At 41.1% G+C, this 13,322-nt stretch overlaps 1 protein-coding gene across 8 annotated transcripts in view; it reads right to left on the reverse strand.

Annotated features, from left to right (window-relative positions):
- Positions 1–7,167: 7,167 nt before the first annotated feature.
- ryr2a (ryanodine receptor 2a (cardiac)) overlaps positions 7,168–13,322 on the reverse strand; it is a 262,686-nt gene continuing 256,531 nt past the window's right edge. For all 8 annotated transcript variants that reach the window (XM_040038551.1, XM_040038550.1, XM_040038554.1 and 5 more), the window contains 2 exons: positions 13,225–13,276; positions 7,168–8,605 (listed from right to left, as the gene is read on the reverse strand). In XM_040038551.1, the coding sequence (XP_039894485.1) occupies positions 8,510–8,605; positions 13,225–13,276 (148 nt within the window). In that variant the 3' untranslated portion in view covers positions 7,168–8,509. The remainder of the gene's footprint in view (positions 8,606–13,224; positions 13,277–13,322) is intronic.

Consider the following 13,322-nt stretch of genomic DNA (forward strand, 5'->3'; position numbering starts at 1 on the left):
AGGCCGTAACTCCGTCGGATTCATTCTTTGTGCTCCGCGTGGACAGAACGGCAGAGTCGAACAAAACCAAAGGTGGAGGAGTGTGTTTCATGGTAAACAGAAAGTGGTGTGATGCCGGGCTTTCCAGCGGCTGCTCGCCACATCTGGAGTTCCTGAGCATTAAGTGCCGCCCTTTCTATCTGCCCCATGAGTTCACCTCGGTCATCGCCATGGTGGTCTACATCCCACCCCAAGCGGACACAGGTATGGCTTTGTCCGAATTACATGATGTGCTGAGTTCGCTTCAAAACAAGGACCTGGGCACAGCCCTCATTGTAGCAGGAGACTTTAATAAAGTGAACCTCAGACAAGTCATGCCAAACTTTTACCAGCATGTCTCGTGTCCAACGAAGGGGGATCGAATTTTGGATCACTGCTACACGCCATACAAGCAGGGCTACAAAGCTGTCTCACACCCGGCTTTTGGGAAGTCTGACCACAACGCCATCTTCCTCATTCCCCAGTATAAACAAAACATACGGAGGGAAGAGGTAACCACGAGGGAGGTAAAACGGTGGTCTGCCCAATCAGAAGCTATGCTACAGGACGCACTCAACAACGTTGACTGGGACATGTTCAGAGCATGCACAGTCGACATCAACGAGTTTGCGGAAGTAGCAGTATGCTTCGTCAATATGCTAGCGGAGGAGATTATCCCCACTGCGAGAGTCACCACATTCCCAAACCAGAAACAGTGGATGGACAGATCGAGCCGCACTGCAGTAAACGCCAGGACCGGCACCTACAACACGGTTCTCACCACTGGCGATATGAGCGCCTACAAAGCGGCCTCATACAGCATGTGGCGCGCGGTGAGAGATGCCAAACGCCGGTACCGGGAACGTGTGGAGTCCCGCTTCCACCAGGGCGACACACAGAGTATGTGGCACGGACTACGCACCATTACCGACTACAAAGCCAGGGACACTGCGCCAATCAACGCCGACTCTGCATTCACCAACGAGCTGAATCAGCTATACGCCCATTTCGAGGTTAGCCAGGCGGCTAATGCTATCTACCGCCTGACTACCAAGGACAGTGACGTCATCAGCGAGAGACCAGTGACCAGCATCGCGGAGCATGACGTCCGAGCGGCATTGAGGAGAGTGAACACAAGGAAAGCGGCGGGGCCAGACGGCATCACCGGCCGTCTGCTGCGCTGCTGTGCTGACCAGCTAGCAGGTGTGTTCACTTACATCTTCAACGAGTCCCTGGCGAAGTCTGTGGTCCCCACATGCTTCAAAAGATCCACCATCATCCCTGTGCCCAAGAACAGCAAACCCTCATCCCTGAACGATTACCGGCCAGTTGCACTGACCTCGGTAGTAATGAAGGTGTTTGAGAGGCTGCTGAAGAACATCATATCCTCCTCCATCCCAGACACCACAGATCCGCTGCAGTTCGCCTACCGATCCAACAGATCCACAGAGGACGCCATCGCCCACGTCCTGCACACCACCCTCAGCCACGAAGCTGCCACTCAGCCACAGGACAAGAAACAGGGTAACTATGTGAGAATGCTGTTTGTTGATTACAGTTCAGCGTTTAACACAATAGTGCCCTGCAGACTGTTCACAAAGCTCAGGGATCGGGGATTCAACAGCCGTCTGTGTGCATGGGTGTTGGACTTCCTCACTGGCAGAACTCAGGTGGTGAGGGTGGGTAGATGCGTCTCTAACAGAATCACCATCAACACAGGAGCACCTCAGGGATGTGTCCTCTCGCCACTGCTCTACTCCCTCTACACTTCAGACTGTCTGGCCACCCATGGCTCCAACACCATTGTGAAGTTTGCTGACGACACAGTGGTGTTGGGTGCCATCTCCAACAACGATGAGGCGGCCTACATGGACGAAGTGAAGAATCTGGCATCATGGTGCCAGGACAACCACCTCCAGCTGAACGTCGGCAAGACCAAGGAGCTGGTGGTGGACTTCAGAAGGAGTCAGCACAGAGACTACAAGCCCATTATCATCAATGGAGCTCCAGTGGAGAGGGTGCAGTCCTTCAAGTAGCTTGGTGTCCACATCTCCTCAGACTTGACATGGTCTGACCACATTCAGGTCCAGACCAAAAAGGCTAGGCAGCGCCTGTATCACCTACGACAACTGAGGAAGTTCAGGGTCTCTCCAAAGATCCTCAGGATTTTCTATACAGGCGCTGTGGAGAGCATCCTCACACAGAACATGGCATCGTGGTTTGGAAACAGCTGTGTGAAGGACCAAAAAGCTCTCCAGAGAGTGATCCGTACAGCAGAACGCTGCTGCAGGATTGCTCTCCCCCCGCTTCAGGACACCTACACCAGGAGATGCCGGACTAGAGCAGCGCAGATACTGAAGGACCCGTCCCATCCTGGCAACAAACTGTCCTAACTTCTGCAATCTGGTAGAAGGTTCCGCATCATCCGGGCAAGGACAGAGAGACTCAAGAGGAGCTTCTATCCCCAAGCCATCCGGGCCCTAAACACACACACCCGCCCTCTCACATAATCTATAATTGACTGAGACAGGACTCTTCCAGACACTAAACCAAGGCACAATGTACATTTCAAATTCCTTTAATTTTAAATATGTGTATATTGTCTATTCTGTAAAATAGTCAGATGTCTATTCATATTAATGTACAGAATTCACCTGCTTGCTGCTACTACTGCACATTCACCCAATGTATATACTCTATATAAATATAATGTTCTTCCTCTACCCCCCCCACCCCCCCCCACCCCCCCATTTTTGCACATGTCGAGGAGCATGTCAGGCTACATTTCACTATGTGTTATACTTGTATAACTATGCATGTGACAAATAAAGAACCTTGAACCTTGAAATGTATGGTTTTCAGGGTTTTTATCGGTTTTCAGCGTTATTTCGTTATCGTTTTTATCGTTAACTCGGTTTTCCTGGGTCTTTTCACGTGTGTTATGAATAAATCTTCTTTTTTTCGGTACCGGTACTAGTTTTATTTTGTTGTATTTATCCGCGACACCTTAAAGGCCGGTCCGTGAAAATATTGTCGGGCATAAACCGGTCCGTGGCACAAAAAAGGTTGGGGACCGCTGATCTAAAGGGAGCTTAGAGCAGAGTTGCTGCTAGTTCACATTGAAGGAAGCTGGCTGAAGTGGTTCAGGCATCTGATGAGGAGGTCATCCCTGTACCTCTCCTCAGAGTGTTTTTTTTTTTTTTTCAGGACACTCCCAGGAGGAGGCCAGAAGATCAGCTTAGGCTGCCACTAAAACTCATCTTTGGATAAGGAAATGGATGGATGTAAGTGCCTACAGCCTGTATATATTATGTAACAAGTTATCACAGAAAAAAAATTATCTTTAGAAATAAATTTAACAAATTCAGCTGAATTAAGAGCATTCTACAATTAACAAGTTAATAAATAAAATTTTATTTTCAAAATCATGCAAATCTATCATTGCTTATAGATCAATTTCCTCTTTACACATTCGTCTCTCAGAAGTAGCAATAGCCTACTCATAATTACTACATGAAGTAGACTTTGTGGCAAACTAAACATTCCCCCTTCATGATACATATGGAAAATATTTATTTTTACATGAGCAAAATGCCACTTGGTAATGGCGTGGTTCAGTCTGAAAAGGGATTGGAATAAATAAAAATGAGGCATCGCATCAGCATGGTATAGTGAACACAATTCAAGACACTTACACTGGTTGATTGCAGTTGTGACATCCACTGTGTTATCAGTGTTAAAGTCATCAGTTATCAGTTACACATGCACCAGCACTCACTTAAAGGTGAAACCAGTAAACATGGCTCTTTAGTGGCCTCTAGTGCCAGCCTAAACACAACAGCATTAACAACAAACATGTTCCTACCAATGCGTCTCCATCAGCAAAGTCTAGAGTTTCATTTATAGGCTTCCTGACATTGTCTTCTCTGACAAACTGATTCATACTTTAAGCTGCCTGATTTATTATCAAACACTTTGCATCAAACAGCAGCTTAAGTCTGTTAAACAGTTTATACAAGTTGAACTGATATTCCTTTCAACTTTCTCACACTCTACTACTGACAGTTTTGGGTTTTAGAGATAAAAGGGTGACAGATAACAAAATCTATAGGTTAGAGCCAGTGAAATATTACGCTACTTGTTGCACCTTTAAGATCGAGTGAGACAAATATAACAAAACCTCAGTTTACTTCTTTATTATCTGAAAATAAAAGATAACTGAATAAATATAAAACTTAAATTACTTCTGAGACAAAGTTAAGTAAGCTTTAATTTGTTCTACCTCTTTCTTTGAGATATACAATGGTAAAAGTGATTCGTCTCTTAAATTCCCTTAAGGTCTTTTGCTTGACCTCAGAACCAACTTAAGCAAACCTTTACAAACAGAGATGGTTAAATGACAGAAAAGCAGGGCCTACTGTCTTATTTTTCAAACACAATTGTGGTAAAATGTCTTAATGAGTTACAACTCATCCCACAACACCTAAATGATTTATCTTAAATAACTAAGAGAATCTGAATGGATACATTATGGGCAGCAGAGATTTAGTGTATTCATTATACCTACTCAATATTCCCTATTAGCATGCAAATATTTTTTTAGACTTTTTTTGAGAGGGAGGTGTGTTTACAATAAAAGTAATTATTATATAAGAACATCACAAAAATGCATATCATGAACTACTGAACCTTATTTGACAAGAAAGTTGTGAAATGTGTTCCATGGAATGTTAATTGTTGCTAGTTAAGTGAGATGTAACTATTACAATTTCTAAGAAACTGAAAATAGTAGCCCACAGACTGTAACACATGGCTGCTGATTTCTAACCAAAGCCACGACAAGTGTTGATCTTTAAACTTGGTTGTATAGCAGTATCAGAAATCATACAATAAAAAAAATATATTTATTCTGCATCACTCATATAGCTGAACAGAACCTGCAGCATACACTCAACCTGTTGATGTCTTATTAGGTCCACCGAGCAACATCTGTTGTATTCTGATGAGTAAGCTGGTGTCAATTTAAACATATTTTGTATATTTCCCCAAATGTGTTTTTATAAAGACAGATTAAATACGAAAAATTTCATTAACCTTTTAACATCCACCAACTTACTTACAGCCCACTTAAAGGTGAGGTTAGGTTACATTTTAGCTACATGCTAAACATAACATTACTGTTCTCAAGACATTACCTTAGGTCTCATACATGCATCTTACCTTCAGAATTTCTGTTATTAGACTTCAGCTGAATATATTAAATAGGTGAAAATTCCAATTGAATTTACAACCTGGTAAATATGAACTTAATGCTAACCGTACCCCTAATCTTAACTCTAAATAGGCTGTGATGGTTGTTTGGCGTTTCAACTGAACCCTTCAAGATGATGGTAACTAATGGAATTAGAAGTTCTGTAAAACAGAAAAAAAGGATTTACTGAAGGAATGTTGTACAAAACGAAATGTGGTTAAAATGTAACCTAGCCCTAAGTTTATCTACTGTACCCTGGTTTGAGGCTAGTTACAGTCAACTATGATACCTTTTGGAATTGTAACACCCCAGTTTGCACAACTGAAATGTGTGCATTTCTGCTCTGGTCAACGTTTAGTCCTTCTCTTCTTCTACTTCTATAGAATATTATTCTGTGGTACTCTTAGCTTCATATGTTCTCCTCAGTTTGTATACGGTATTATTATGAAGCTACTCTTCTTGTCTAGCTTTCATAGATCCTCCCCAGCTAGATAAGGCACTGCAACCTCCCGTCCCCCCTTTCTGTCTCCTCACTGCTTTGTTGTGCTATTCTAGTACTGCAGGAAACACATCTGATTGCTCCATTCTGGCTGATTATTCCTCTTAGCTAACAAGCATGCAGCTATATCTGCAGCCATAAACTTCTAAAACAAATAAATCTCTATTGTTTGTTTATTATATTTTCTATTTGTTTTTCTTTTTTGAATTGTTTCGATATTGCTTTTTCAGAAAATCACAAGCTTTCATTAACAAATGTTACTAAGCTTTACAAAACAAAACAAAAAAACAAAGCCCTGCTAGTGGCGCCTCGAGCCTGTCGTATTCCTTACACAACAACAAAATATTGAAGATTTGGACACAATACACATTTGTTAAGCTCTTCTAATCCTGCCCAGTACTGGGGTTTGACATTGACTGACCAGCAGTTGTTCGCATTTATCACCGTGAACATGAGTGTTGAAAAATATACATCTCTGATGTCCTGTTACTACCGGCGACAAACATTAACAAAACAAACAAAAAATGCATTAAATCAATTATCAAAGACAGTAATGGATTCAATCATTTTATAAGCTATGTATTTATTTAGGTATATCAGAAAGCTGGTTGAGGATTATGAATTGTCCATGCTTTGACTTTTTTAAGTGGAGCAAAATGAACTTGATGAACATGTGGTAAGCCATGAGCATATAATTAAGGGTCCCTTCACACACAGTGCTGGCATGGTACAGTGTGTGGACACAGCATGATCAACAGTGAACTTACAGTCCGGTCCAGTGCCCAATGACAGAATGTTTTTGTTTTTTCAATTTTGCCTCTTACAACCCCACAGTGGATTTTTAATCACATGACCAAACTGTCGTTTACCTTTAATTCCAGGAGTTTAACAAAATACTGCTTTATTTATTTAGATATTACAACAATTTTTATACTTAGGTCCATAAATCCATCAGTAATTTTGGTCAGTAACTGCCTGAAGTCTAAAACCCAACAGACATCGCCAAATGTTTCTTCCCTTGAGATCCACCATCAGAGATGGTAATCTGATTACTTTTTTCAGGTAACGAGTAAAGTAAGGGATTACTATTGCAAAATCGGTAATTAGTTACTGATTACTTTTTTCAAGTAACTTGACCAACAGTGTCCACCATAGGCCTTTACTTCCGCTGCCTTCAGTTACTGCACGTTTGTGAGTTTTTCACCATTATGTTTTTAATTTAATAAATAAAATGAATATAAATAAAACTACTGGGTTAAGATCAGGGGACTGACTTGGCTGTTGAAGAATATCTCTTGAATACTGAGAGATTCTTGGGTTTCTTTTGTGGTGAGGTCATTATCAGTTTGCTCTGACAAATGCTTTCCAACCAGTTTTGCAGCATTTGGCTGAATTTGAGCAGAGTACAGCCCTGAACATTTCACAATTAATTCTGCTGTTTCTACCCAGTTCCACTGGCAGCCCCACATGCCAGTGCACTGTATCACATCTGATGGATGGTATGTTTTGGATCATGAGCCGTTCCTTTTGTTCTCCATACTTTTCTCTTCCCATCATTCTGGTTCATGTCAGCCTAGGTTTCATCTGTTTAAAGAACTTAATACAGGACCGGGTCAACTCTTTTCAATGTTTTCTGTCAAAGTGTATTCTTGCCTTCCTCTTCTTGAGTGTAACCAGTGGTGTGTACTTTATTTGATTTTATGGACAATGATAAATTGACAGTGATAAAGGGTGTTTACTACGTGGCTAGCTTTTGAAAATATGTTTATCCTCAAGGTTTTCTTAAGCCAAAGAAATGTGATATTCCTCAATGGCCAAGTCTCTCACTTGATCTCAACCCAAAAGAGCATGCTTTTCATTTACCGAACAAAAAAGTGAAGGCAGAAGAACACAAACAAGCAGTAGCTGAAGGCAAATCAAGTATTTAGTGATCTAGATTGTTTGACTTGAGATCCACTGTGATGGTGGTATAAGTAAGTAAAGTGAGAAGAACATGTGTCATTGTTCAAACACTTTGGACCAAACTGTAATCCAACTCAACACAGCAGCTCTGTTTGTGAAAATGTTCTTCATTGCACAGGGGCTTCATTCAGCTTTGTGATTGTTCTGAAGTCTCCACTTTGGTGCTGTGTTCGATTTTCATTGTCCATCGTATTCAGGTCAGCACGTCTTTAAGCTTATTGAAGTGTAGATTTGCTGCAGAGTTCTTCTTGCCAGAATAAGTCGTCAACTTGTTTGATTATTGTATCCACCACCTGTACCTATATGAATCGTGCATTATAAACATGAAAGGCCGTAGACATGGTCATATTAAAAGTAAAACATTCTTTAGGTTTCTTGTTTTACCGTCAGTCCATTAAGCCTTTGTATTTTTTGCAAGTTACTTTGAATATAGAATAAGATGAAGCACAGAAGTCATCAGAGTGAAAAAGTCTAGACCTGCCACCTGTCATGTATTGTACATCATATTTTCTGAAGTTTTCTATGTACAAGGTTTCAAAAGCATTCCGAACAGAGTGTGCTGAAGGCCGGGGGGTGGAGCTGGCTGTCTGGACTACAATGGCAGGGTGTGTCCCGTTGAAGAGCGTGGCCACTTGAGGAGAGATGACGCATAGAGAGGAACCCATCATTTGGTAGAATACAGCCTCCTCAGAAAAGTAATAAATGTTTGAGGGACAAGCAGAGGCCAGATGGCTGCAGTGGGCCTTTCAGAGTTAAGAGTCTGTCACTCCAAGGTCGACTCAGTTGAGCTGATCCTCATACTGTTTCCGGAAACAGTCACCAGCGGGGAAAAACTCCCAACAACGTTCCTGGTACATTTTCCATACGTAAGACTCCTTAAAGACAGAGAGGAAGAGGAAAGGAGGGTTTGCTTCATGTGTGTTACATTTAAAGTGTAATTATCACATCACCTTTGTTCATTATGGAAATTAGTACTAGCATTGTAACCTCTAGGTACCTACTGAAATGAACAAAGCTAGCCTAGAACCCAGAGTGACATTAAAGCTGACCCCAGCCCAGCAGTCAGACCTGATCTTCAACAGGTAACAAAGGCAGTGATGTGCAGTCAGGATGCAGCGTCTGTTTCTATGTGTTCATGTTTCTAAAGCAGAATCCCTGTGGTGATCACTTTAAAGTATCTTTGTGCTGGTTTTCATCTTTGCATTGTGCTGTCGGCTTTGTGCTCATGCCTAAATACTACAAGAAAGCTCATATGTGTGCTCATTGGGATATGGATTTGTGTTGGTGTGTGGGACTGTATCCTCAGGTTTGTATTGTTAAATGGTAATTATAAGACAATGTGTTTCAGGTCATTATACGGAGAAACAGAAAAGTAATGTAACAAGTAGTGTAAAACAAAAGAATTTCTATGGTGAGTAATTAAATAACATACTATATTACTTTTAAGAAAAGTGCTCTGGGTAATATTTGTAATATGTTACTTATTTCGAATAATGACCCCAGATATGATCACAACAAAACAGGGAAATGCTTTAAACATGCACAAACATTTGACCACAAAACATGCAATTAATATGCACCGATGTAATGTCTTTGATATGCTGCTTAGACGCTCCAAGCAGAGCCAATCAGAACCCAATGAGAATCAATAAGAGAATTGATAAGTGACATCAATAGTGGTATTGAATTTGCTAAATTTGTATAAATTCTCATCCCTTACTACAAGCCGTATTTGTCTGAATCACACATTATTTGTTCATTTGATATACTGGGGTTTAAAAGCCCCTGAGTGGACCCATAGCTCATACCACAGAAGTGAATGCTAGAAGTTAACTAAGAATATTTTTTAGCTTCCACATATACTTTAAAAACTGCACTTGAAGTAGCGGAAAAACTTAAAACAATTTAAAAGAAAACCAGAGTGACCAAAAGAAGGAATCCAGCAAAAGGGAGAGTAGACGATCACTACAGATGCACCCACTGACCAGCCATGGACTGGAATTGGTTGATTTCCAATGTTCTCCACCCCAATCGGTGACCAGCCAATCAGCATCCCCTGCATAAAGCCCTGCATTTTATGCATTCACAACGGGCGTTATAGGTAAATCAGACTGAGAGGCATAAACTAACATGTCAATAGTGTGAAAGCGCCTCATTGTGAGTAAAGATGCAAACTTAGTCAAAGTAAGGTGCAGCGGGAACAACAGAATGAAATCTGAAACAACAAACCTAATCCAATGCCTTTAGTGGTGGCATTGATGAGCCCAAATGTCATAAAAACAAACATTTGAACAGCGTACTGGATCTCTCTGAGAAGTCAGAAATTAATCAAGTATAGCATTTACTAAAACGACTTTTTAGTTCTGAAATGCATATAAGTAACCCATTTGGCATCTTAATAAAAAATAATAATGCCTTTACTTTAAATTTACAGAAAACAGCAATAATTATAATTTACCAAATCAAAAACATTTGGATTAAAGACCATGAGTATACTGGTGGATCAGCTGTTACAGATACATAAGAAATAACTTTGGTAATTACAAATGCTCTTAATTTAGGGCACCTAAATTTGTTAAGCACTTGCTTATGGACATAAAGAAAAAAACTATTAAGATTAGCTCAAAAACAGTGTGTAGGGGGCTTCATGGGAAGGCTGGCCGAGAAGCTGAATCCAAACCTTACATCACCAAGTGCAATGCAATATGTTGGACGCAGTGGTGTAAAGCGCTCTGCCACTGAACCCTAGAGCAGTGAAGATGTGCTCTCTGGAGTGATAAATGTTCATCTGGCATTTTGATGGACGGGTCTGGGTTTGGTGCCTGCCAGGAGAATGCTACTTGCCTGATTGCACTGTACGGGGGGATTATGATTTGGGGCTGTTTTTCATGTGTTGGACTTGGCCTCTTAGATCAAGTGAAAGGAACTCTTAATGCTTAAAAATACACCTTTTGTATCTACTAATAATAGTAAACTCACATAGGCAAACTGGAGTTGTGCTTATATGATTGGGCCTGGGTCTCCTTCAGCGTATGAAAAAGGCAAGCCTTCAACATTCACCACTCCTTACAAGTTGTTGTTTAGCTTGGAAACTTTGGATTCCAGGGCCCTATTTCAGGAAGCCGGTTTAGAAAACTCAGAGTGAAAAACGATACTCAGGGTTGAGTAACCCCGAACTGTCCAACTCGGAATATTCGGTTTCAGAAAGGCTGATAACAATTAGTTCAGCCAACGCGGAGTTGCTTTAACCCCAAGTTAAACGCGCGCACGAGGATACATAAAGCCCTGATTAGTGGAGCACAGATTAAGCGAGTCACCATGGAGACGGAGGGAAAGAAGGCGCGGTCAATGTATTTTACAGCGCTTGAGGCCGAAATTCTGATGGCAGCATAGGCCGATAACATGCAAATTTTGCGGAAAAAAAGTAACACAGCCTCAGCTGCAAAAGAAAGGGAGCATGCATGGCAAAACATAGCCGACAGAGTCAATGCGTGAGTGTTAATTTAAACATTGATCTAGGGATTTCCACCCATTTAACACGTTATTTCATTATATTTTATTTTATTTTTTATTTTATACATTTGATTTTGTGATGTGATGTGAGCGCAGGTGCAACCCAACAGGCCCCAAACGTTCCTGGCAGCAAGTAAAAATGAAATATAAAAATATAGTCCAAACAGGTAAGGTGTAATTGTATTATGAGCCATAGTGCTTGGTCTGTTTGTCCTATGTAAATCAATTGCAGTTAGAGGCTACATTAATTTTCTTTCTGTAAGCACTTATTGAAATTATCTGAGCACATTACAAGTACATATTTGCTTACTCTGTATGCTCAAATGTGACCCGTTATAGCCAACAGAAAAAGAAGCGGAGGCCCGAAAAACAGGTGGGGGTCCTCCACCACCACCACTCACAGAGGCTGAGCAGTTGGCTTCCACATTTGTGATAATGTTGGCAGCATCACATATGATCTTCACAGTGCAGAGAACACAAATTAGCATCCATTACTATAATGAAATAATTTGTTAGTTTGAAATGCTACAGGGAGCTATGTACCTGTACATTAATGCTGTGGAAAGACTTCCTGTTCACATAGTCTCCTTCATTTACTGAAGGAGCAATGATTGGAATGTGAGTGCCATCTATACAGCCAATCACGCCTGGGAACCGTGAACATAAATGTAAAATTTAAGTAGTAGTTCAAGTATCACCACATCATGGATTAAGTTTTGTTCATCCTGATACCTGCAATTTTGTGGAATCCCTCGTTGATAAATCTTGTGGGTCTATGACCGGGGAACACCACAAACGAGTACAGGAGACGTTTCAGTGCAACTGTAACATTCCTGACTGCCCGACAGACGGTAGCCTTGGAAACGTGCTCAGCATCACCAATATTATACCGAAAGCTCCCGTTTGCAAAAAACCGAAGTGCAATACAAATAATAAGTACAGAACTGAGAGAATGTCCGCGATGTGTCACATGAGCAATATTAGGCCTGAGGATGTTATTCAAATAAATTATAGATTGTGCTGAGAAACGGTAACGTTCACACAGAAAATCATCAGGAAATGATAAAATGTCCAAACGCGCTCTAATCACTCTCTCCCGGCGGAGAGCTCTGCGGAGAATTTGGGCTTCAACATCTACTGGCTCTTCAAGGAAGGAGCACGCCATGTCTGACACTTCCTACAGTCAGGTTTCTGACAAAGAGGCGGAGAAAGTCAGGGTTAGTTGAAGTAAACCTGCTAGGGGGCAGGTTAGCTTCACGGAGTGTGTCGTCATAGTAACTCACTCAGGATTAATCTAAACTCGCTTTGTGAAACCGAAAACCCAGAGTTTTCGTTAACTCAGGGTATACTTACTCAGAGTTTGCACTAAACCGGCTTCCTGAAATAGGGCCCTGGACTGGAAACTGCTGAAACTGCCCTGTTGTAGCACTCATTCCCAGTGACGATACGCCACATGGACTTCGGGCCATTTTGAAAGTAAAAGTTGTCTGTGAATGTCCACAGTGTAATCTCAGGGTTCACAGAGCAAGTGGTCAAAACAGGACTTCTAGAACGTGATCCAGAAATAGCACCCATGATGATTATCATCAGTATATATCCAACAAAATGATCTTGAATGGGAGACTGGCCAGTTTTTAGCTTTTAACAAAACTCATTACTACAAAAACATTTATGAATAACTTCTATAAAGTATTCTGCTTTAATCACAATTAAGATAAAAACTGATAACAAGTTTGTTTTGAGGCCCTTGTTCAGGAATTAGTTAAACATTACAGGAAATGTTATCCTTTGTATTTGATCGAACATACAAATATGACCAGAGGTGATTTTCCTTGTTCCATACTGAGGCTTTAACAATGTTAGCAGCCATTAATAAACTGTTAGAAACACTTAGAGAGAGTTTGAAGCTAAACTGTACTGACCACGTAACAGGATGACAGTCTTGTATATTTACTGGCAGAGAGATTGGAAAGGTGTTTACCTGGCCTGTGTGCTCTGTTTCGTCTTTGTTGATGAGATACATCAGAAAGAATCTGAAGCACACAAACACACACACAGACACAGTTGTTAGAAAACACA

Source organism: Simochromis diagramma, unplaced genomic scaffold, assembly GCF_900408965.1.
Source record: "Simochromis diagramma unplaced genomic scaffold, fSimDia1.1 OVJJ01000617.1, whole genome shotgun sequence".
Classification (NCBI taxonomy): Eukaryota; Metazoa; Chordata; class Actinopteri; order Cichliformes; family Cichlidae; genus Simochromis; species Simochromis diagramma.